This window comes from Triticum urartu, chromosome 3A, assembly GCF_056163025.1.
Source record: "Triticum urartu cultivar PI428250 chromosome 3A, HENAU_Tu73, whole genome shotgun sequence".
NCBI lineage: Eukaryota > Viridiplantae > Streptophyta > Magnoliopsida > Poales > Poaceae > Triticum > Triticum urartu.
Genome location: NC_141875.1, coordinates 667,338,125 through 667,361,507, shown reverse-complemented (window position 1 = coordinate 667,361,507; position 23,383 = coordinate 667,338,125). Strand labels below are relative to the sequence as shown.

Here is a 23,383-nt window from a genome sequence, read left to right as displayed (position 1 = left end):
ACGGCCGTTTCCGCGCCCGCTGATTAGTGGGCCATGCGGGTCGCTGGTCGGACCAGACCGCACCAGAGCACATCCGACCCCTCTGTCTCGACCTCGACGACCGCCGCCGCCGCCACCGTCGTCTCGCCGCCGTCCGCCGGTCCGCCATGGTTTCTTGGAGCGAGGGGTCAAGCTCTTCTTCTTCGGACGACGAGTCAGTGACTAGCCAGGTACGTGCATTTGGGGATTCCAGCATTTAGGGTTAGGGTTCTTGAGTTGGGGATTTCTTAGAGTCAACTCGCTGATTTCTTCAATCTCTTTGGTTTTAAGCTTCCTAAGACTATCCCATGCTATGAATGGAGTGGCATTGCTCATGAGCTCTCCTCTCGCTGTCTGCATCGCGAGCCTTGCCTCAGGCTAGTAGCATTTGAATCTACGGACACTGGCCGACGTTTTCTTGCTTGCGCTGAGGAGAAGGTATGTTGGTTAGTACTGTATTTAGTTAACCTTAGTTAGTTTTTGCTCCATTCAAATGCCAGAAGGAAATTTTGCTCTGCTTATTAGTGTGAACAATTGTCATTGCCCACAGTTGGATTTAATTATGCTCTTACAGTAGTAAATTATGCTACGCGAGTGTAATTTGCTCCAAATAATTAAGTAGTGTACAACATTGTTAGTGCCAGTAGGAAATTATGCTATGGCAGTGTAATTTGCTCAAAAAATTAAGTAGTGCCAGTAGGAAATTATGCTTTTGTACTTACTAATGACAACATATATTTAGTTTATATGATGTTAAAAGTGACAAAAATTTCTTATTGACAACACATATTAATTTGATAGGCTTTTCTGAATTGTTTGTGCATTTAAATGAACACAAGTTGATAGGCTTTCTTATTGACAACACATATTAATTTGATAGGCTCTCTTATGTAGTATGATTGACAATATTTTTTTCCTGAATTATAGGCTGAACTAAAGTGCAACTATCTGGAGTGGATAGACCCTGAGTGGTCAGTGGCTATGCAGTTCTGCCTAACTGAATTGTGGGGCATGTATGACAAAGAAATCAATGACAGGGTGAGAGACAATGTTCAGCTTGGTGATTAGAATTACAAATTAGTTGGAGAAAAGAGGAAGATGGAAGAAGAGCTGAGATTTTTCAAACTTGATTTTGCAAAAATGGTGGCTGACAAGGAGGATGCTATTACTGAGCTGGGCAATACTAGGTTGGCTCTCAATGATCTGAAAGAGGAGATGAAGAAGAAGAAGCTGGCAGACCATGGTTGCACAAACTACATCAGTTACTCAGGGCAAAGGCAGAGCAAGAGAGGGACAAGCTTGTGGTAGAGAGAGACCAAGTGCTCACAGAGAGAGACCAACTAAAGGAAGAGAAGAAAAAGCTAGAGTACATCATCTCTGATTTGCTGAAACAGAAGCATGGCTACAAGGACAAGATCAAGAAGTTGAAGGATATCTGTGATGAATTTTAGTTATGTAATGTGGCATTGTACTTGTGTAGTTGTGCTCTGTTGCACTGAATAATCAGCCCTACTAGAAGTGCACTGTTATGCAGTTTATCTGCAAGTCTAGAATTTGAACTTATGGCATGAATTTGAACTTAATTTGTAGTGCTATCTCTTGTATCATATTGAGTACTATATTATATTTACTTCACTCCAGGTGAAACTGGTGTGATAGTTTGATTATTGTGCACAGAAAAATTTGAAATACTAGTAACTTATGGCATGAGTATACCAGGAACCTTCTGGCATTATTATTATGCACATAATGTGATTATCAGGGAGTGCAAACAACATAGCAGTACAGAGTAAATGTAGCAATGCAAGCACATAATTATAGATAGGTACATGATGATTGAAGCAAGCCAACATAGCGGTACACAAGAATAATAGATAGCAGTTCCTCATAGCATAAAACCAAGATCCATACATAGGTTTAGCAAGCACATAATTATAGATAGGTACATAAATTGCTCTAGTGCCTGATGGAGCACACATGCACTTGGATACATAGTCAAACAAGAACTCTCAATAGTTCCCACTGGCATAGAAGTACCCCTCCATCCTTTTGCTCATGTATCTTGTCCTTTTAGGCCTATTTCCTGTTGGCTGGCTAGTTGAAGCTTCTGCAGTAGTTCTTGGAGGATTGAAGCTTCTTGCACCTGTTTTTGCACCTCTCCTTGCAGCAGCAGTACCAGTACCAGAAGGAGAAGAATTTGCAGCACTAGCAGATGAACCAGCAGCTCTAGCAGATGTAGCAGCAGCTCTAGCAGATTTGCCCTTTGAAGCACCAGCAGCAGATCCCCTTGAAGCAGATGTAGAGCTTGCACCCCTAGGAGTTGTTGTACCAGATGTTGAGCTTCCACCTTGCTGCCATGCAGGGACTGTCCTGTTTTCCTGCAATTATTTTTGTTGGATAAATTTCAGTGATACTTAATGAGTGATGAGACAGAGAAGGAAGTCAAAAAAAACATACCATGTGCTTGTTCTTCCTGATTTGCAGATCTGGCCTCAATGGCTTTGCACAACTTGTGTATTTGTGGCCCTGCAACTTGCAGTTACTACAAGTTATTGTAGCCATCCTTGATGTCTGCTTTGCTTGAGGAGGCTCAAATCTGCCTTTCTTCCTTTTCTCTTCTGCTGGTCCCTTCTTGTCTTCTTTGAACTGAGGTGGGTCAATGTCAGGAGTTGCAGTTTTCACCCAACAATCAGGACCAGGAACTGGGTAAATGATAGGCTTGTATGACTCCAAGTACATAGCCTTTTTGAAGAAAACATTTACATGGTCCTCTGGTAGTTGTTTAGACCTGTAGATGGCAGAACAAGCATGGTTGCAAGGAATTCCAGAGATGTCCCACTTCTTACAACCACATGTTTTCAGATTAGTGTCAACAGAGTAGGTCTTATCCCCACTACTCACTTGGAAAAGACCTGGTCCAGCTATCAATGATTTGCAGTCCCTTGCATATCTCTTGTTCACCTCTAACCTCTCAACATAAGTTGGTGCAATTTCCCATCTTGAAACTAGTCCACCCTCTCTCTTTTGCTGATACCTTACCATAAGTTTGTCCTTGATCCCATTGATCATGGTGACAATTGGCTTGTTCCTTACATCAAGTATGTACTTATTAAAAACTTCACTTAAGTTATTGACAACTAGATCAGTTTTGCAGTTAGTATCCATTGCATGTCTTGACCAAGCTTTTGGAGGAATCCTTGACATCCACTCCCAAGCAGCCTTGCACTCAGCCTTCATGCTCTCCATTGCCAACTGAAAGTAATGTTCAGTGTAAGCATATGCAGCTGCATCCATGCATTTCTTCAAGTCTTCCCCTCTGAATCCTGCTCTCTGAAAGTTGGCATAAATGTGCCTCAAGCAGTACCTATGAGGGCAGTTGGGAAAGACTGCTGTGATTGCATTCAACAGACCCTGAAAAGGATTTTGAATTCGTTAACATGAAAGAAATTATGAAAACAAATTATGAAAAGAAATTATAATGATTTAATTGTATTGATTTAATTCAATTTAATTGGTGTAGTAATATTATATTGATTTAATTCAATTTAATTGGTGTAGTAATATTATATTGATTTAATTCAATTTAATTGGTGTAGTAATAAGGTTGGTTAGGTTATGGTGGCCCTTTTGGGTCACCCTAGGCTATCTTGACCAAAGTGTCGCCAAGTTGCGGTACCACTCGACAAGTGGCAACTAGGGTAGGTGGGCTCAAATTAAGGTTGGTTAGGATATGGTGGCCCTTTTGGGCCACCCTAGGCTATCTTGACCAAAGTGTCGCCAAGTTGCATTACAACATAATGAACTAATTATACTAAGTGCTGAACTAATTAGACTAAATGCAAAACAACATAATGAACTAATTATACTAAGTGCCGAACTAATGTAGATGAACTCACCTTCTATCTATCAGACATGAATGTGTACTTCCCAAATTTTCCCTCTTCAGTCCCTCCTAGGGCATACTTCAGTTGAGTCAAAAACCAGGAACAATTTGGTGTGTCTTCAACTCCAACCACTCCAAATGCTATGGGATACATATTGTTGTTTGCATCCCTTCCAGTAGCAGCTAGTATTTGTGCCCCACTAGTTAACTTAATGAAACAACCATCTAGGCCTATGAATGGCCTGCATCCATTCAAAAATCCCTCAACACATGCATTCAAACAGAAAAAAAGACCATGAAACCTTGGTCCTGCAGTTGGGTTTTCTCTTGTTTTTCCACTCATAGTACTGACAATGCATCTTGATCCAGGATTTGTAGCTTTCAGTCTCCAAAAAATCTCTCAGCCTCTTGTATTGCCTCTTGTGATCTCCAAGCACAATGTCCTTTGCTTTCCTCTTTGCTCTCCATGCCATCATCTTGGGCACCTCAACACCAAACTGCCTCTTAACCTTGTCAACTATAGCAGGTACAGTAGTGTTGGGGTCTGATCTGATAGTTTCAAGCATTTTGTTGCCAAGCCACTTTGAGCTAATCCTTATCTTCTCAGATTGGGTGGGACATGTGTGCTCCAATATCATCTTCTTAATGCAAAAAGTGGGCTCATTAGTGATCTTTGCTGCAACCATGTGGAACTGACAGCCCTCTCCATCACAACACACTATTACCCTATCACTGCAGTTTCTGTGATATTTGTATCTTCTAAGTTGCTTCACATGCAAATTCAGAAGAGCCTCTCTAAATTGGTACACATCTCTGAAACAAAGCCTAAGCTGGAATTGCTGCTCTGGATGCAGCCTTCCCTCATCATACCAGACCCTGGGTGGTCTTTTCTTAGCTCTGCTCCTTCTACCAGATGGGATTACAAAAGAACATTGGTTCATTGCCATCATCATCAGCTTCAAAGCCTGTATCATCCTCTTCTGAAGATGGATACCAGTCCTCATTCATGCTTCTGTCAGCACTAGAGTGGGACCTACTAGTAGGCCCAGGCCTCTTTATCTTCTTCTCAACAGGCTCAGGAACTGCTATCTCTTGATAGTCATCATCCTCTTCCTCCAAGTCTATGTCATATAAATCTTCAGGGTCTGTGTCCCCTTCACAGTGTGTACTGCTCATGTATTGAGCTCTCTTCCTCTTAATGTCAGCAATTGTGTCTTTCAGATCACTGTCCACTTTACTCCTCTGTTCTTCTTCTCTAGCTACATTATCTTCTTCTTCATAGTCCATGGAATCTGAATCTGCATCTGGGATGTCCAGATCAGCTACAAAGTCTTCATCAAATACTGAGTCATCATCATCTTCATCAGATGTGTCCTCAGTAGCTGCAAGCTCCTCCTCATCTGTATCAAACTGGAAATCTGCATAATTCACACTTACTTGAGTGTTGACTTGCTGCAATGCATTATTTTCATGCTCTGCATCTGCCTTCTCTGGCTCAACAAGCTGGCATGGTGGAGGAATTGTTTTTATTGGCATATAGTTCACACTTTCTTGTGTACCAAGAACATATGATGAGCCACCATAATGATCTGTTGTTTTGTGCACAACACCTGACTCATTAACAGCAAAAACAACAGGTTGGTCCACTGTCAAATCTACAACTGTTTCAGCTGGGTCCACTTCTTCAGGTTCTACTGGTGCTTGCTTCCTCTTCCTATATAACTTCCCCTCTTTAACATACAAACACAATGTCTGACTGGTTTTAAATTGATTTATCATATCATCCACTTCAGTGTTGTTTGTGATGACAGATATCCCTTGCATCCCTATGCCATCCTTCCTCAGGTAGCAAATACTGTCATCACTTCCATATCCATTTCTGACCATCACATTAAGCAAACTGCCATAAGTGATGTCTCTCTCATACATCTTCACAAGGGCATACTTTCTGGCAGCATCTTTAGAAGGAAACTTAAAATATAATGACCATGGCTCCTCAGGCCTACACAATACAAAACAAAATAACAACATTTTCAGTACAGTTAAAAAATTCAGTACAAACAACACTAAATAACAGCAATATTCAGTACAAACAACACTGAATAACAGCAATATTCAGTACAAAAACACTGAATAACAGCAATATTCAGTACAAACAACTCTGAACAACATGTCATTAATAAGAAGTTCCTCATTCACTAAGATCTATGTATGAGGATAATAAAATACAATTAAGATCTATGTATAATATTCAGATAATAAAATGCAATTCCTCATTCAGTAGCACAATAAAAACTATTACATATTCAGCACAATATTGCTGCAATCAACTAGGCCTAACCCTAGGTACAGCTAGAACTGACACTAGGTATCCTAACCAACCAGTACTGCTAGACCCTAACCCTAGGTATTTTGCACTGAGATTTACCTGGATTCAGATGGATGCAAGGGGGTTACTTCCTCCCCGAACGAATCAGCTGCCGCCGCCTTCTCGGCCTCCGCAGCTGCCTTCTCTGCCTCCTCCGCAGCTGCCTTCCCTACCTCCTCCGCATATTGGGACGGCAGCGGCAGGACAGCTTTACCCCAAGCCGCCGCCGTCGAGTCCGAATCGCCATTGGGGTTGGGGACCGACTTGCCATCGGGGTCGCATTGCGGGCGGCGGCCACTTTTAGAACGGCCATCGCCGCCAGAGCCGTCGACTCCTTCTTCGCCATCGCCGCCGCCGGAGCTGGTCGCCATGAGTGGAGCTGGAGGAACGCGCGGGAGGAAACTGAATCGGGGATTGGACAGGGAAACGGCGGGTGCGTGACCTAATCAGCGGGCGCGGAAACGGCCGTCCCCCTCCGTCTAACGGCGTCCGTCAGCCCGCGCCACGTCGGCCCGACAGGTGGGTCCCACCTGTCGGTTTCGCTGTTTTCGCGGCTAAATCGGCCCGTCAGTGCTCCGCGTTACCGATTAGGCCCAGAGTTGGTGGTTTTTTGTGACTTGGCTCAAATCTGGTACTGAGCTGTTACCCTAACCCCAAGTGTGGTGGTTTTGGGTAAATAACTCACGTCGACACAGTACATCGGCCCTCGTAAGGTTAAAGTGTGCATTCCTAGCGGTTGGTATATGTGCATATGTGTGTGCATCTACGTTAGAAAAACCCAGCAGCAACAGTAGCAGTAATGGTCAAGATACACTGAAACACCGAACGCGCACGTTCTATGCTGTTTCTTGGAGGAATGGGATGAACTGAACTGGAGTATTATTTTGTTTTGCTTCAAGAAAGAAACCGACCTTTTGATTTGATCATCCCCGGTTTATTCGTTTCATACGAGTGTCTCATTGCTTCCTGTGACCATCAATAGTCTGGCAAATGTCGGGGACAGACCGGTCAAAAGTTGTCTTCCCACAGTAGTCCCGTCCTGCACTGTACAGCTCATGGATCGCTGGCGGACAAAATGGAGTAGGCAGCAGTAGCTTTGCTTTGTACGGTACATACAAGCTGCTTTGCTTGCCGGTGATCTGATAAGCCCAGCTTCAACCGTCGACCCCAAACTCTGATCAGCCCAACTTCAACCGTGGAATCCAAACAGACGTATGTTTTGTTCGGATTTGGTCATTTGGATCAGCAAAACGGACATGAGCATCCGGATACGGTAACGGTCCGCCGCATCTTAAATTGTCTTTTTTTTAGACTTGCAAATTTACCCAAATAAAACTCAAATAGACATTGAACATAATTTATAAAAATATTAATATAGACATAAACGTCCACAAAAGTCCAGTCCACCACATAGTTAACTAACCTAAAAATTTAAACAAAATTTAAAAAGGTAGATAAGCCCGTTGCCGCCGTGGCCGTCCTCGTTGCCAGTGAGGTCGATGTAGGCCGGCGGCGTCCAAAGGTGGCCTCGGGAGGCGCATGCGGATGTGCCTGCATCACCTCTAGCAATGACATGGACGGTGACCCTGCGTTGGCGTGCACGTGCTCCGGTGTGCACGGCACTGTCTCCGTCCATGACCATCTCTGGCCGGCCAGTGCCACGGGCCCCTTCTCCTCCATGGCCTCCTTCTTCACCTCCATGGCGACGTCGCTGGCCGCGGAGAGGGCCATCATCTCTTCGAGGACCTGCCACTCGGCCTCGTCATGGGTGTGGACATAGTCCTCCAGCACCCGCCTGATCAACTCTTCCTCCTCCTCGGCGGTCATCGGAACGGGTGGTGGCGGGGACGACGTGGGCGTCAGGCCACGAACTAGCCTACGCACGTGTGGCTGAGGCGGTTGCGGCGCGGGCAGAGCACGCCGCTCGGCGGGCTCGGATCATGACCGGCAAAGAAGTATTGTCGACGAAGGTCGTGCTCGTCATGGAGCCATGTATTCCACACCGAAGTGTCCACGGCATACGGTCGCATCCAAGGTGCGGCCGCCGGTGGTGCGATGTGGAATGTGGAATGCGGAAGGTGGAGGAGTAGGGTTGGAGCGGCCACGATGGCCGGAAGACAACCCGGCCTCGTGGTCGTGTCCCCCCTTCCCCCGCGCAGTCGGGGATGCACTCCCACACCATTGTCGCCCGCAGGGGAGGAGAGGATGTGGAATAGCAGCAAGCTAGGATTTGGGTGTCGGGGTTTGAGGAGGCAGACGAAGATGGAAGTGGAAGCTTGTGGACTGGCCTACCACGGCTTCCACATTAAAAAGGATGATGACCGGGTGGATGGGTGACTGGTAGGTGGGTGTGCACTTAATTTGGGCGGTAGGAAGTAGGTGGGTGGCCGACATGCGGACGTGAGGCGAACAAGGAGCCGACGCGTGGGCGTCCGTTGGCCGTTGCTGCATGGGGCCTCTTTGGCATGGAGTCACCAAACGTCATCGCTACAGGACTCCTTTAGCCACAAGGCAACTCCTTCTCTAGTCTGATCATCATACACGTTGTTCAACAGCACGTACAATTGTAGTTTTGCTTTCGTTCAATTGCTTGTGTATTTCTTACAGAAGTTTGGAAACATACTGGTTGTGGAGAAAAAAACATTTACGTCTACCCATATATCATTAGATTCAATTCAACATAAGTCATAATTTCACATTTTATATAGTCGGTGCTGTCCACATAATTTCACATAATCTTGTCTACAATATTTTAGGGATTCCAATATGAACTACATACGGAGCAAAATGCGAGAATCTACAGTCTAAAATATGTCTATATACATTCATATGTAGTCCGTATTGAAATCTTTAAAAGGTCTTATATTTAGAAACAGAGGGAGTATGTCGCATTGCTTTCATGAGTCTAAGGTTGTGTTTGGGACTACTCTACTTCACCCAAGTACACTCCACCTCTAAACTCCACTCCACCACCTCTAAGGTTGTGTTTAAAAATATATATTCAAATGCTATTTTAGCACAGTTTTAAATTTGTTTTCATTTTTACACAATAATTTATGCATGTAAAGGCATGAGCATATTTGCTGCAAACATTTCAGTTTTATCCGACGTTTAACTATATTTTTTATTTTTTATTATCACGGGAGAATGTAAGCTCAACAATAGGATCAGTTAGTGCCCAATGGGGATTGATTTCAGGATCTAAGTCACTTTTCTCTTTGTTGTTCTATCTTTGGACACAACGACTGGGTGTAGAGGAATGAAGCAAACTAATCACACTAGCAAGATTTAGAATAAAATGTGTCACAAAGAAATGTCTTTCATATCCATCCAGCATTTCAGGAGTAGAGGAATGAAGCAAACTAATCACACTAGCAAGATTTAGAATAAAATGTGTCACAAAGAAATGTCTTTCATATCCATCCAGCATTTCAGGAGTAGAGGAATGAAGCAAACTAATCACACTAGCAAGATTTAGAATAAAATGTGTCACAAAGAAATGTCTTTCATATCCATCCAGCATTTCAGGAGTAGAGGAATGAAGCAAACTAATCACACTAGTACAAGAACGTACGTGTATTTAACTCTAATCTGAATCACCCTCATCTTATCCTACCTACTACTCTACTCCCGCCATTCCTAAATAAATCTTTTTAGAGATTTCAATGTAGACTACATACGGAGCAAAATGAGTGAATCTATACTCTAAAATACGTCTATATACATCTGTATGTAGTCTATATTTAAATCTCTAAAGAGACTTATATTTAGAAACAAAGGGAGTAGTACAAAATAACCAAGACTAGGCAGACAATTTCCAAACAACATGCTGGAAAAGCGACAGAGTACTGTGACTAATGCATACTCCCAAACCAATAGCATATGCAGGATGCAGTTCACCATGAGTTTCTCGGTGACCATCGATCAATCATCACAGTACACAACCATAACAGATAACTGTTACGCCATTGGGAACAAGATTACCGAACTGGGGGTTAACACATTCACTAATCAATCTAGATTACTATCCTATGATCGAAGCAAATGCCATCCCAGAAAATGATTAAACACATATTAGTAGCATGTCCAAAATCCCAATTTTGACATGCGCTGAAACTGCAATTTGATCTGATCCAGTTGTCTCACATATAGTATGTCTAAGATTAACATTACACTGCATACGACATTTACCCCTAATGAAGCTAGTTAAGATAGCCACGGTCGCCCAGAAATTAATTTGACACAAATTTGGAGCATGCAGCAGAGTAATCTGATCCGACTGCACTGAAATCAAAAGGTTGCATGAACTAGAGAGCATATATAGATGAACTAAGCGACTAGCAGGAGCTCCTCTACGACCAGCAATGCAACTGAAATCAAAAGGTTCCAGATCATGTATGCTGGTTCTATACTTCCATCTTCAATATAATGATTCAAAAGAAGGAGTAGGGACATCAGAACAACACACATAATGACATTAAGGCAGAAGGCCACCAAACATTCTGGATAACAGGGACTTCAAGCAAACTTTCCCAGATAAACCAGCATTCAGGACGATTCGGCTAAAAAAAGGCGTGTAGGAGGATTGCCAAACACACTAGAATGTTGTTACGCCACATACAAGAAAACATGATTCACAAACTGGGGATGCAAGCCAGCTAGGATCTGAACAGAAAAATGGCATTAGAGAACATGATTACTAAAACACATAGTAGTAGCACGTCCAAAATCCCAATTTTGTCATGCGATTCGATTCCATCGTCCACAAACAAGATGCAGCTAGGACATTTGAACTACTGCGATACATGAAGCTAATTAAGATAGCTCCTGAGATTCGATTCGATCATTTGTCCCACAGGTACGATAAGATGCAGATCAACATGACCACAATGCTACACTGATTACCCCTAATTGATGTGATGAAGCTAAGATAGATAGCCACGGGCGTCCAGGAATTAATTGAGCACAAATAGAAGAGCATAGCTGACCAAACTGAACTGAAACCACAGGTCTGTCTGTATGGATGGTAAATTAAAGAGAAGACCGATAAGGAGAGCATGGCTTGAAGATCGATGAGGTGAAGTAGTCAATCGGATGCTAGATAGAATCATAGAATCCCTCCTGCAGCAAGCGAACAAATGGATTCCACCGTGATCCATCCATGGATTCATCATTTTCATCCAGGACTAGGAGGAAGGAGAAGAAAAGAGCAAGGTTTGGAGAGTTTGGACGGACCTCGGAGATGTAGGCGTGGTCGTCGCAGAACTCGGCGAGGCTGGTGAGCTTCTTGGGGTCCATGAAGCGGCAGAGGACGGCGACGGCGACGTCGATGTGCTTCACGGCGAGGCCCGCGATCCTGTTTGCGCGGTACAGGTAGTCGAGCGACTTGCCCACGTCGCCGCCGCCGCCTCTGGCTGCCTGACGGGGCTTGCTGGAGCCGGACTTGGCGGTGGCGGTGGCGTCCGGGTCGTCGGAGAGGTCAACCTTGGCGAGGGCCTCGGAGGCGGCGGCGACCGGGTTGTCGTCCCCGGGGCTGCTGTCGGGCGAGGAGGAGTCGGCGTTCTTGCCGGGGACGGGGGCCTCGCCGCCGATGAGGCACTTGACGCAGCGCGGGAGGAGGTGCTCCTCCAGCAGCTTGATGGCCAAGACGGCGGCCATGACGCGGTCGATGGCCTGGGGCGGGCCGGGAACTGCTGCGCGAGTAGCGCGTCGTGGAGCTGCTCGTCGGGCATGACTGCGAAAGCCAGGTTGGGCGGGGAGAAGCGAATGTCCTTCTCCGCGGCGAGGTGGACGCAGGTCGTGAGGATGCGGGCGCCGGCCTCCAGGCCGATGTAGTAGACCTTGAAGAGGTTGGAGGCGAGCTCCTTGAGCTTGGCGTCCGCGTCCGCCTCGACGACGGCGGGGGCGGCGTCGGCCTGGAGCTCCTGCAGGCGCTGCTGGAGCTGCAGGAGGTGGTCGCGCTGGGCGCGCACGGTCTTGGCGGCCAGCATGGCCTGCATGAGGACGGATTCGATGTCCTTCTTGCTCCCCTTTCCCGCCATGGTCGCTCTCTCTCTCTCTCTCGCTCGCTCTGAGGCCGGCCGGAGGTGAAGGAGAGCAGACGAGCAGAGAAAGGCTGGAGTTTTGGAGGAGGCGAGCGATGGCCGAAGGTGAAAAGAGGACGAGGGGGGCACGTGTCGAGCGGCCATTCCTGCTGCTGGCTCTACAGACAAAATGGGCCCACTCTGCCCAATGACTCGTTTGGCCACCTCAGCTACCACAACAAGACAACTCTCACCGTAGGTGATTTTCAAAATTTGGAAAATGCATGCAAGGTGGAATGCTTTGTAACATCACCACAGAAAATTTGAAAATGCACAATTTTTGTCTAGAAGGATCACCTGTCGTGGAGTTGACTCAAAGCACCACCTCTGGGTCAAATTGGCACAAAAGACCACCCGAGCGGTGACGGCAGGCGCGTCAGCTGACACGTGGCACATTCCGGCGCGATCCAAGGCGGCAGGCCCTCCCGCCATAGGGCCGGGCGGCAGGTCACCCATTGCAGGAATTTTCGGCGAGCGGCAACTCATGACGGGACGGGGCCGCTGTGGTGGGCCCTGCCGCCACCGGGTAAGGCGGCATGCACTGCTCTTGCTGCTGATGAGGCGACGGTGCTTCTATTACTGCGGCTAACACGACAGCACCGTGGCTGGGATCCGAGGCTGCGGTAGGTGAGTTTTAACCCGTTGTGCCGACACTGAGGTGCTCCTCGCCTTTTTATATGCAACGCTGTTACTCCGTGCGCAGAAGCAGTCTGGTTACCTTCAGTGCCTCTACTCCTCTAAGTGACCAAGAACACAGAGAAAGAAAAGCTCAGTAGTCACTTTCACTCGCAATTTAGAGTTGGATTTCGAAGATGGTGAAGTTGAAGGGGAGCCTTGGCGCTGTGGTAAAGCTGCTGCCTTGACAGAAATGTAGGGAAAGGCTGCATACTATAGATCCAAAATGATCGGACCCTGCGAAAGCGGGAGCTACATGCACTGGGCTGCCTTTTTTTTGAAGATGGTGAAGTTGAAGAAAAGATAGATCAATGCAAGATCTATCCATTTTTCTTGGTTTCGTTTGCATGATGTATATGCATCATGCATGCGAACTGCCCCATCATGCATGTATATTGAAGCTAATTTCGTTCGCATGCATGATGCATATTTTTGTTGGTTACGTTCGCATACATGAATTTCAAAAGTCTACATTTGATCATTGAATTGATTAATTAAAAACAAACATTTATGTGTGAGACCCCCAACTAAACCTTAGGAAGAAAACTCGCTCGCATGGAGGGGGTCAAAGGGAAGGGGGTGAATCCATATGTATATTACCATCACCATCACATGCATGATGAATAAAACATGAAAAATGATCATTTTACTACATGTTCACTTACCTTTAAAACTCGAAGCAAAACATACGTGTTTGACAACAAGGAGTTTGAACAGTAGTAACTCGCCATAATGTTGTGATTCTTGGCCACGTAACCTCTTCCCAGCAAGATTCCCAAGCTTTGTTAGCAGGCACTCAATCCTTATTTGAAACAAACAAGTTGAGGACAATGGTCTTTCATTGTACTCCTTCGCATACTGGCATGCTGCTTGGAGAAACGACCGACAATGGAGGCAACGGCAACTTGCTCCTTCGCGAGGCACCCAAACGCCTCAAGATCGAACCGCAATGCTTTTGCATTATGTGTCGGTGGCGATAGGGGGCAGCCCGAACGCCTCAAGAGCCCCGTTGGGGGCGCGGAACGCGACGAGCCACCACAGTCGGGCATGGGGCTGGAGGGAGCCTCGACGGGCCACCGGGGAGGGCGCAGAGCTCAAGCTTCCGGCCTCCACGACCCAGAACATCGCACTCAATGTGGTTGGTGAAGATTATTGAATTCTAAATATGTATTAGGGCCTCAAAGGGCTGTTTATATAAGATACAAAACTTGGGGGCCAAGGATAGTAGAGATAGATTACAATTTGAACTACCAAATATACAAACCGAATATATACTCTAATACCCCCCCGCAGTGTCAACATCAGGTGTAACAATGTTGAGACTGGAGCGAATGCCAGTGAATGCTGCAGTGGGGAGCCCCTTGGTGAAAATATCAGCAAATTGCGCAGTGGTAGGAACATGAAGCACACGGACCTCGCCAAGAGCCACTTTTTCACGAACAAAATGAATATCAATCTCGATGTGCTTGGTGCGTCGATGCTGAACAGGATTGGACGCCATGTAGACTGCAGAAATATTGTCGCAATAAACAATAGTTGCACGCTCGATTGGTCGATGGAGCTCAACCAAAAGCTGACGGAGCCACACCGCCTCGGCCACAGAATGAGCAACAGACCTGTATTCAGCTTCTGCAAACGATCTGGAAACTGTAACCTGCCTTTTAGAAGACCAAGAAACAAGATTGTCACCCAAATAAACACAAAAGCCGGATGTAGATCGTCGAGTATCTGGACAACCCGCCCAGTCTGCATCAGAATAAACTGTCAAGCTTGTTGGAGAGGAAGAATTAAGGAGAAGACCATGATCAATAGTGCCTTTGAGATACCGAAGTATTCTCTTGACATGAGAATAATGAGGAACACGAGGATCATGCATATATAAGCACGCTTGTTGAACAGAATAAGATATATCAGGACGAGTGAGTGTGGCATATTGGAGAGCACCAGTGATACTGCGATATAGAGTAGGATCAGAAAAAGGTTCACCGTCGGCCGACAACTTGGTACCAACGTCGACCGGCGTACGACATGGTTGACAGTCAGTCATCCCTGCACGAGAGAGCAAGTCAAGAATGTACTGGCGTTGAGACAGAAAGAGTGTAGATGAAGTGCGGGAGACAGTGATCCCAAGAAAGTGATGAAGAGGACCGAGATCAGTCATGGAAAATTCACGATTAAGAGAAGATATAATGTGTTGTAAAAAGGAATCAGAAGAGGCAGTGAGAATTATGTCATCAACATATAAGAGAAGATAGGCAGTATGGGAGGAGGAACGAAAAATGAAGAGAGATGAATCAGATTTAGACGCGGTAAAACCTATTGTGTGAATAAAGGTGGTGAAGCGATGAAACCAAGCACGAGGAGCTTGTTTAAGACCGTACAGAGATTTGTGAAGAAGACAAACAAAATCAGGAGAAGAGGAATTCTCAAAACCCGAAGGTTGTTGACAATAGACAGTTTCATTGAGAGTGCCATGGAGGAAGGCATTTTTAACATCTAACTGATGGATCAGCCAAGAGGAGGAGACAGCGAGACTGAGAACAACACGAATGGTACTAGGTTTTACAACTGGAGAAAAAGTCTCATCAAAATCAACACCGTGTTGCTGAGAAAACCCACGACAAACCCAACGAGCTTTATAACGAGCAAGAGTACCATCAGCATGAAATTTGTGACGGAAAACCCATTTGCCGGAAACAACATTGACACCGGGTGGTTTGGGAACGAGAGTCCAGGTGTTATTTTGCTGAAGAGCATGAAACTCATCACGCATAGCAGAGTGCCAAAGAGGATCGAGAAGAGCACGTTTATAAGATGTAGGGATAGGGGAGATAGTGGGAACGGCCGTGAGGTTAAGACGTCGTGTAGGGAGGTGAAAGCCACGCTTACCACGAGTGCACATGACATGATCATTGGCCGGAGGTATTATAGGAACGGCATTAGATGGAAGAGGCGGTGTGGAGGAAGAAGAGGAAGAAGGAGAAGCAACAATAGGGGAGATGGGCGTGGGAGGAGAGGAAGCTGCTGTCAAGGGAGGAGTGGGGGCGCGGAAGGCTGTGGTGAAGGAGAAGTGGGCGGTGCAGAAGGCTGCTGTGGAGGCATGGAAGACTGATGCGGTGGTGGTTGTTGCTCCGGGACAATAGAGGTAGGAGCTAGAAGAGGGAGGAGAGGAGATGAAGAACGAACAGAGGAAGGTTGGGTTGTGGATGATGTTTGTGTGGCAGCGTAGGGAAAGGTATATTCGTCAAAGACGATGTGACGGGAAATAATGACACGGACGGATGAGGGATCAAAGCAGCGAGAGCCCTTATGATCATCGGAGAGACCAAGATAAATGCAGGGTAAAGAGCGAGGTTCTAGTTTATGAGAAGTGGTAGAAGTGATGTTGGGAAAACAGAGACAACCAAAAACGCGAAGGGAAAGATAGTCGGGATGGGAAAGAAAGAGGGATTGAAAGGGAGTGTAGAGAGGACATGTTTTGGTTGGTCTAATATTGAGAAGAAGTGTGGCAGTGCGTAATGCTTCAACCCAAAAACGGGGAGGAAGAGAAGCTTGAATAAGCAAGGTGCGAAGAATATCATTGATGGAACGAAGAGAGCGTTCTGCTTTGCCATTTTGAGGAGATGTATAGGGACAAGAAAAACGAAGAAGTATGCCGTGAGAAAGAAAGAAAGTGCGATTGCGAGTATTATCAAATTCTCGTCCATTGTCACATTGAATAAAGCGTATTGGAAGACCAAAGTGGGTTAGAACATATTGATGAAAATTGAGAAAAATTGAGTGTACATCGGACTTGGCTCGGAGAGGAAAGGTCCAAACATAATGGGAATAATCATCAAGAATTACAAGATAGTATTTGTAACCAGAAACACTAGGAATTGGAGAGGTCCATAGATCACAATGGAGCAATTCAAAAGGAAAAGTACTAATAGTAGAGGATGTACCAAAAGGTAGTCTAACATGTTTGCCACATTGACAGGCATTACAAAGAGAGGAATCATGAGGGACACTAGAACTAGGGATACAAAATTCCTGTAACAATGATGATAGTGTAGCTTTATTAGGATGACCAAGCCGACGATGCCATAGATGAACTGATGCAAGCATGGCGCGAGGAGTGGAAATGGGGGCGCCATGAAGAGGATAAAGATCGCCGGTGCTATTGTACCGATCTAGAACCTCCCCCGTTGTCAGATCCTTCACAGATAAACCAAAGGGGTCAAAGGCCACAATAACTTGATTATCGATGGTAAACTGACGAACGGAGATAAGATTAGTAATTAAGGATGGGACTACAAGAATATTGCGTAAAAGAAAATTGTTAGAAGAATAGGGGATGTAAGAATCACCGGTGCAAGAGACAGGAATAGTAGAACCATCACCGATGGTAATGGAAGAAAAAGAAGAAGGGAAACGAGCTGACAGAAAATTCATAGTTGAAGACATATGCGTAGATGCACCAGAATCGAAAATCCAATCCGTACCTTCGTTGTTGAGGCTGAAATTGTTCATGGCGGCGATGAAAGCAGCCTGATCCCAGCTCGGCGATGTGGTCGTAGGAGAGGGAGCAGGCATGTTCATTGGTGCATGCTACCCGTATGCGTACGGTGACGGAGCCGAAGGAGCACCGGGCGCATAGGGAACCAGGGCGTAGCCGGGCGGAAGCACGGGGGCGCCGGGCGTGGTCGGTGTAGTAGTGGCGGTGTAGACGTGAGCCGGCGGTCAGGGTCCGAGGAGACCAGGGGAGCCGGTGGCAGGACGATGGCCCGGGCTCCAGGCGCCCGTGTATGCTGGAGGAGCGCCGTAAGGAGACGGAGCAGACCAAGGCATGGGCCACGCCTGAACCAGCCCGGTCCAGGGATCTTGCTGCTGGTGCCATGCCGTTGGAGTAGATGCCGGTGTAGACGATGATGATGATGACGCCGAGGAGCTGGCGGAGCGAGGCTGGGGCGGCCGGTAGACGGGATTCTTGCCGCGGTAGTTAGGGCTCGGGCGCCAGCCTGGAGGCGGCTGGACAGGGGCCGACGACGAAGTGGATGGAGCTGGCGCCGAAGACTTGGTGGTGGCGTGAAACACTTGTGGACGAGTGGCCTTGCGAGCTTGATTCTGAGCCTCGAGCTGAAGGAGAGAGCGGACCTCGCCGAAGGACGGGTAGGGCCGCAACATGGGGATGAAGGCCACCTGTTTCTCGAACTGCTCACCAAGACCGACGAGAAGAGCGTTTATAAGAACGCGGTCGTCGACGTGATCATCAAGTTGCCGGAGTTCATCACCGATCGACTTGATCCGCTGGCAAAAGACGGTGACCGGGGAGTCTCCTTGGGTGATGGTGCGGAGCTCGGTGTGGAGAGCGTTGATGCGGGCGTCGGAGTTGTCTTGAAACAACTGTTGAAGGGCGGCCCAAAGATCGGCTGCAGTGGCATCGTCGTTGGAGACAAGATTGAAAAGCTCGGTGGAGATCCGAGTATAAATTCATTGGATGATCGTAAGATCGTCCTTCACCCAACGAGGATTGGCAGGCTGCGGCACAGAGGATGGATGATTATGGTGGCGTAGACCGCAGCGACCAAGGTGGATGTGGAAGAGATGGCGCCAATGGTAGTAATTGTGGGCAGCCAGGTCAAGCGAGATGGGTATAAACGGCGCAACATCGGCAATTGTATCTGCTAGAGAGATTGGTGGTGGCAGAAGGGCATATTGGTGGTGGGTAAGGGAACTAGGGTTGAAGGATACCATGAATATGTATTAGGGCCTCAAAGGGCTGTTTATATAAGATACAAAACTTGGGGGTCAAGGATAGTAGAGATAGATTACAATTTAAACTACCAAATATACAAACCGAATATATACTTTAATAGTTGGTTTCGGAGGAGCCGTTGTTGATGCCGAACATGGTCGTGACAAACGGCGGCGATTGGAGTATGCCCGAGTGTGTGTGTGCGTGTGTGTGGTTGGTTTCGGAGGAGCCGTTGTTGATGCCGAACATGGTCGTGACAAACGGCGGCGATCGGAGTATGCTCCTCCCAAACCAACCACATTGAGTGCGATGTTCTGGGTCGTGGAGGCCGGAAGCTTGTGCATAGAGGAGGATGGATGGATGGGCATGCAATGCTGCTTGCATGCGTGTATGGGTAGGTATTTTAATTTTACTGGCAGCTTAGCATAGAGATGAAGTAATGGATAAACTTTAGCGGACGGAACTTTCAGCTTGTATTGAGATAGATTCATTAATAACGGTGAACATGTTGAAGGACAAGGACATTGACAGGTCAATCTATGCGTCTTTGGTGGCAGAGATTAATGTCACCGCCTCCGCCAAGTGGGGCACGCGGGTGCGCTGCCGCTAGGGAAATGCGGCGGCCGGAACTCCTGTAGCAACGACGACCTGGCGATTCGCAGTTGAAGTTGGTCTCATACGTCTTTTTTTAGAGACGCTGGTCTGTTCGCAGGTACGTTAGCTGATTTAGAGTACAAGATCGAAACGATTTTGAGACTGCTTGGTCTGTGTCCAGACCGATCCAATCTAGTTCAATAATTGCTAAAATCCAAACCAGACCAGATTACATTACGGCTCCAGACCATTTAAACCAATCCAAAACGACTCACTAGGAAAATCAAACTAAAACTTAAGTTTGAGCCCAAACTATTCCCAAACTTAGATGCGGAGCTCAAGCTTCCACCCCTATCCATCCATGACTGACTGAGGGTCCTTGTCACACTCCGTCACGAGAACATCCTATGCAATGTGGTTGGCTTCCGAGGAGGTGCCGTTGCCGGAGTGAAACATGGTTGCGACGGTCAAGAGTGAGCTAGGGCGTGTATCATTTCCTTTCTTCCCGTGCCATCAAATCAAATCAAACACCCTGTGATCCGGAAAAAGAAAATCATCTTGTACAGAACGTGTACCATATCCCTCTGTCCTGACGAGCCAAAAGTTGTCCGTGCTGCACGGTAGATGAAGATAAGCGTGGGCAAACAGAATAGCACAGCAGCAGCCCATAGAGGAGCAGGAGCAGGATGGATGGATGGATCATGGGCATGCAAAGCTGCTTGCATGCATGCATGACATTTTACTGCCAGAATAGAAATGAAGTCTCAATAAGTAAATGGTTATTACGGCTTGGAACAATGAGATACGGATGCCAACTCCTTCGCACTTGTCAACAGCCTCCATCGATCGATCGAAAATTTCATTTTTTTTGTCCCTTAACTCTTTTTTTTTGAGCATCAGTCCAGACACAAGCGCTCATATACACGCGCATACACTCACCCCTATGAACGCACACACGCACACCCTACCCCTATGAGCACCTCCGAGAGACTGAGCCGGCATATCATCTTGAGATTTACGAAGTCACCGTAGGCGCCTCGTCGTCGACGGGAACGTCTCCTCCCACTGAAAGCGTATCGCCGGAAATCCTAAAATAAATCCAGGAATAATGCGAGCACCAGGATTTGAACCCTGGTGGGTTGGGGATACCCTTAACTCTTGCAGAGTCTAGATTTGGTCCCTCAACTCTGAAATCGGACAACTTGCACCCCAAACTATTAAAACCGGACAAGGTTTGTCCCTGGACACGGTTTTGACCGGTTTTCGTGCTGACTTTTGCCGGTTTTGATCATGTTTACACTCAAATTCGCATACTTTCTTCAAATACATTTATTTTATTCAGGCATGCATACCATTTTCAAGTTCAAGTGCTTTTTAAAAAAATCCATGTACTTTTTGTAAAAGTTCATGAATTCGAAAAAGTACACGGATTTGAAAAAAGTACGCGGATTTGAGAAAAATACGCGAACTAGAAAAAGTATGCAAATTTGGAAAATTATGTGAAATTGAAAAAGTACGTGGATTTGAAAATAGTGCGGATTTCAAAAAGGTATGTGAATTTGAAATTTTTACGGAAGCGTGAAAAAGTACAAAGATTTGGAAAAACTACATGAATTTCAAAAGATTTATAGATTTGAAAGATATACATGTATTTAAGTCAGCACCTGTCAAAACCGGGGTGAGCCAGCACCAAAACCGAGACAAGGGATGAATCTTGTCTTTCAAAGCCGAGGGACCAAATCTAGACTCCGTTAAAAGCTGAGGGACGAAAAGTATACTTTTCTCTCGTTTTTAAGCCAATTTCTTTGGTGATGAAGGGGTTCGAAAATGCAGATGTTTTCTTTGTCTTCAAATTCTTGGACAGACAAGTCAAACGAATGCCATTTTCGGGAACAGCCAACCGTTTATACGTAGTTTGTAGCACGAGTAATGCTAGATGTACGTAAACTAGCATTAGTGTGACCGCATTGAACTGAACTGAAAACATAAGTCTGCATAATGGACTAGCTATGGATCATCATAGATGAAGTAAACTGACTCATAAGGAGAGCCCGGCTTGAACTGAACTTGGATCAACAATGCAAGGGATTCCATCCCCTTGGGTCGCTTGTCGACAACCTCAATTGTTCAGCACTAGCAAAATAAAAATCATTTTTTAAAGATAATATCTTTGGTGACAAAAGACAATTCCAAAAAAGCAAGCTCTTTTTTAGTTTTGAAATTCTTGGACAGTTACGTGAAACAGGTGTCCATTTTTAGCAAAATTTCATGTTTTGACCCTTTTCTGAAATCTATTCGAGATCTGACCCTAGATTGAAAAAATTTCGAGATCTGACCCATTTGCTACTGCCAGAGTCCATGCGGTAGGGTCTAACAGCCTACCGCCAGGGACTTTGGCAGTTGAAAACATCGCTACTGCCAAACGGGCTGGCGGTAGCCTGCACAACCCTACCGCCAAGGTGCTTGGCGGTAGGCACGAGGACACACTATGTTCAATACTTAGGAGGTTTTTGGCGGTAGGGCATGCAACCCTACCGCCAGGGTCCTTGGCGGTAGGCTGTAATACCCTACCTCCATGGTCCCTGGCGGTAGCAAAAGGGTCAAATCTCGAAAAAAATCAAACTAGAGTCAGATTTCAAATAGGTTTGGAAAAGGGTCAAAGCACGAAATTTAGCCTCCATTTTGGGAAAACAAGTGTCCATTTTTGGGAAGAGCCAACGGGTGGTCCGCAGAAACAAAACAAGGAAAACACAAAACTGAACTAGTTTGTTGGCATAGTACAGTGCCACATTCTACATTCTAGGACAGCAAGCACACTGTTCCTGACAGATTCTTCCGTTCCGAGATAGATAAGAGCATCTACAGCCGCGGTCACCTAATTTGACCTCCTATACGCCCGTGAATGCGTCCAGGTGCGTCCGCTGAAGGTGACCGGGTGGACCTCATTTCTTCTGTTCCACAACCGCATCCTTCATTTGTCTTACCTCAAATCCATACAAAACCGTGCAAACGGTGTTTCTACGTACTTGAGCATAGAACATAGCAATCCGGCATAGATAACATAGTCCGTGTTGGGGAACATAGCAATAATTCAAAAAATTTCTACGTGTCACCAAGATCAATCTATGGAGTCATCTAGCAACGAGGGAGGAGTGGATCTACATACCCTTGTAGATCGCGCGCGGAAGCGTTCAAGAGAACGGGGTTGATGGAGTCGTACTCGTCGTGATTCAAATCACCGATGATCTTAACGCCGAACGGACGGCACCTCCGCGTTCAACACACGTACGGAGCAGCGACGTCTCCTCCTTCTTGATCCAGCAAGGGGGGAGGAGAGGTTGATGGAGATCCAGCAGCACGACAGCGTGGTGGTGGAAGTAGCGGGATTCCAACAGGGCTTCGCCAAGCGCTGTGGGAGGAGGGAGATGTGTCATGGGAGGGAGAGGGAGGCGCCAGGTGAAAGTGTGTTATATCGACTAGGGGGGTGAATAGGCGATTTTTATGAAAGGCTTCAAAACTTGGGAGTTATGAAGACAAACAGTGAAGATTATGCCTATTACTATGCAGCGGAAGTTAGATTACACTAGGCCAGCCATGGTCATGTATTCAATAGAGTGAAAGCACAGTGACAAACAGCTTCAGTGTAATAAGGATCAAGTAGGAAGAAGTTATGAAGCCAAACAGATCATGCATTCACGTTGTGAAGACAAATGATAAAGCAAGCACGCAATGACTTCAAAATGAGTAACAACAAGAGAAGGAAGTGAAGATGAAACCAGTGACTCGTTGAGGACAATGATATGTTGGACCAGTTCCAGTTGCTGTGACAACTGTACGTCTGGTTGGAGCGGCTAGGTATTTAAACCTTAGGACACACAGTCCCGGACACCCAGTCCTGAACACACAGTTCAGGACACCAAGTCCTCACCGTAATCTCCCTGAGCTAAGGTCACTTAGTCCTCGCCCAATCACTCTGGTAAGTCTTCAAGGTAGACTCCCAAACCTTCACAGACTTCGTTCACTGG

The 23,383-nt window shown here is 46.3% G+C and overlaps 2 protein-coding genes and 2 pseudogenes across 3 annotated transcripts; all 4 read right to left on the bottom strand.

Moving 5' to 3' along the window:
- Nucleotides 1–2,027: 2,027 nt before the first annotated feature.
- LOC147981281 (uncharacterized) lies at nucleotides 2,028–4,587 on the bottom strand. Its single transcript, XM_087515921.1, has 3 exons — nucleotides 4,204–4,587; nucleotides 2,476–3,429; nucleotides 2,028–2,396 (listed from the first exon to the last, which is right to left on the bottom strand). The coding sequence occupies exons 1-3, from the start codon at nucleotides 4,585–4,587 to the stop codon at nucleotides 2,028–2,030; spliced, it is 1,707 nt and encodes a 568-aa protein (XP_087372047.1).
- Nucleotides 4,588–4,807: 220 nt separating this feature from the next.
- Nucleotides 4,808–6,640, bottom strand: LOC147981280 (uncharacterized). The gene is made up of 2 exons (XM_087515920.1): nucleotides 6,330–6,640; nucleotides 4,808–5,903 (listed from the first exon to the last, which is right to left on the bottom strand). The coding sequence occupies exons 1-2, from the start codon at nucleotides 6,638–6,640 to the stop codon at nucleotides 4,808–4,810; spliced, it is 1,407 nt and encodes a 468-aa protein (XP_087372046.1).
- Nucleotides 6,641–10,865: 4,225 nt separating this feature from the next.
- On the bottom strand, nucleotides 10,866–12,371 carry LOC125549084 (uncharacterized; annotated as a pseudogene). The gene is made up of 2 exons (XR_015599886.1): nucleotides 11,505–12,371; nucleotides 10,866–11,390 (listed from the first exon to the last, which is right to left on the bottom strand). The product of XR_015599886.1 is annotated as an uncharacterized LOC125549084 (transcript).
- A 5,246-nt stretch (nucleotides 12,372–17,617) lies between these two features.
- On the bottom strand, nucleotides 17,618–18,763 carry LOC147981279 (uncharacterized; annotated as a pseudogene).
- Between the last annotated feature and the right edge of the window lie 4,620 nt (nucleotides 18,764–23,383).

Bases quoted from the DNA above. Each gene is read 5' to 3' on its own strand.
- LOC147981281 (XM_087515921.1), bottom strand. From the start codon at position 4,587: ATGGTTGCAGCAAAGATCACTAATGAGCCCACTTTTTGCATTAAGAAG. The intron at 3,430-4,203 runs GTTTCATGGTCT...AATCCTTTTCAG, and splicing joins AACCCAACTGCAGGACCAAG to GGTCTGTTGAATGCAATCAC. The intron at 2,397-2,475 runs GTATGTTTTTTT...AAATAATTGCAG, and splicing joins TCAGGAAGAACAAGCACATG to GAAAACAGGACAGTCCCTGC.
- LOC147981280 (XM_087515920.1), bottom strand. From the start codon at position 6,640: ATGGCGACCAGCTCCGGCGGCGGCGATGGCGAAGAAGGAGTCGACGGC. The intron at 5,904-6,329 runs GTAAATCTCAGT...TGTATTGTGTAG, and splicing joins TTGCATCCATCTGAATCCAG to GCCTGAGGAGCCATGGTCAT.